This window comes from Chaetura pelagica, unplaced genomic scaffold (assembly GCF_000747805.2).
Source record: "Chaetura pelagica isolate M959 unplaced genomic scaffold, ChaPel_1.0 scaffold207, whole genome shotgun sequence".
NCBI classification, from domain to species: domain Eukaryota; kingdom Metazoa; phylum Chordata; class Aves; order Apodiformes; family Apodidae; genus Chaetura; species Chaetura pelagica.
In genome coordinates this window covers 4,228,206-4,229,573 of record NW_009953929.1, presented here as the reverse complement: position 1 = coordinate 4,229,573, position 1,368 = coordinate 4,228,206, and the positions used below count along the sequence as shown (strand labels likewise).

The following is a 1,368-nucleotide window of genomic DNA, read 5'->3' as shown; positions in this document are numbered from 1 at the left end:
TCAGTATCTGGCATTTCAGAGAAGGAGGAAGGGGCTTTATACGAATTTCAGTTCCACTTTATTTATTGAAGTATTTTAATCCTAACCCAATGCAAGGGAGTGATATTAAAAATTAAAAAAAAATAAAATATCACATTACTGTATGTTACCCTTCAGCAGTCTTTGGAGGAATTCGGAAACCAGGTTGCTTTTCCTGGCTCCCTCCCTCAAGCCAGGCAGAGCAGCTCCTCTCCCTGGTGGGGCCAGCCACCCCAGAGGCCAGTCGGCAGGCACCTGCTGCCCCGTCACAGCTGAGGCTTCCTGAGCAACGTTCTGCTGAGGTCCTTCACGTCTTCGGGGCTGCCGACCCTCTCGTAGCCCAGCAGGGCCATGGGCTGGTGGCAATACTCCTCGACCTGCTTGATCTGCTGGTAGCTGAGTGCAGTCCTCCAGGCACTCAGTGCCTGGGTAGCATTCCTGGCCGACACCACGAAGGGCTTGGAGGAGTAGCCGGGGCCACTGGTCATGTTAAGGGCAAACTTCTCCATCTCTGGGCTAACCACGAGGTTGACAAAGCCATACACTTGCCGCAGGGTCTTGATGGGCTCCACCACCAGGTCCTCGTAGCGCACGGCCATGTAGTTGCCCTGCAACCAGTCAGGGGGGTGCAGGGCAGTCTGCAGGGTCTTGGCCATGCTGCTGCAGATGACCTCCATGGCACCCAGGGCATGGTAGTCCGAGCCACCCCCCCCCTCCTTCTTTCCACCCAGCTTGTGGCCAGCATCAAGGAAGGGCATGCGGTGGATGCGGGGGTCCCTGCTCCTCACCACCTGCAGGCTCTCCCGGATGAGGCCGTGCCGGGACTTGATGCGGGAGCTGGCAACGGCCCGGGGGTCCCGCACCAGGTGGATGACTTTGAGGTCCAGGGTCGGGTCCCGCATGAGTGGGGCGAGGACAGCAAGGTCGAAGACACGGACACCCTTGATGACCAGCGTGCGATACTTGTGGCACTCCTCCTGGAAGCGGCTGAGGCGCTGCGGGGGGCACTTCTTGCACACCCGGTCATCCACCATGCCCACCACCTCCTTGCGGTAGGCCGGGCAGAGAGGCGAGGAGCAGATGACCTTGTTGGTGGCTGCCCCGAAGATGCCCAGCGTAGTGAGGTTCTTGCCGGCACCCGCCGTGCTGTAGAGCTGGAAGACGGAGAGGTCGCAGCGGTACAGGGAACTCAGCATGTCGCGGGCCGCCCCTTGCAGCGACACAGCGTCCCCGGGGTACAGCTTCTGCCAGACGTGCCACACCGGCTCGTAGAGGAAGAAGACCTCGGGGTTCTGGTTGAAGAGCTCCCCGAAGAAGGACGACCCCGAGCGCCAGGTGGTGAAGACATAG

At 59.9% G+C, this 1,368-nt stretch overlaps 1 protein-coding gene across 1 annotated transcript in view; it reads right to left on the bottom strand.

The window, feature by feature from the left end:
* Positions 1 to 283: 283 nt before the first annotated feature.
* Positions 284 to 1,368, bottom strand: part of CHST2 (carbohydrate (N-acetylglucosamine-6-O) sulfotransferase 2) — a 3,592-nt gene continuing 2,507 nt past the window's right edge. The window contains exon 2 of the mRNA XM_010001676.1: positions 284 to 1,367. Within this exon, the coding sequence (XP_009999978.1) occupies positions 285 to 1,367 (1,083 nt within the window). The 3' untranslated portion in view covers position 284. The remainder of the gene's footprint in view (position 1,368) is intronic.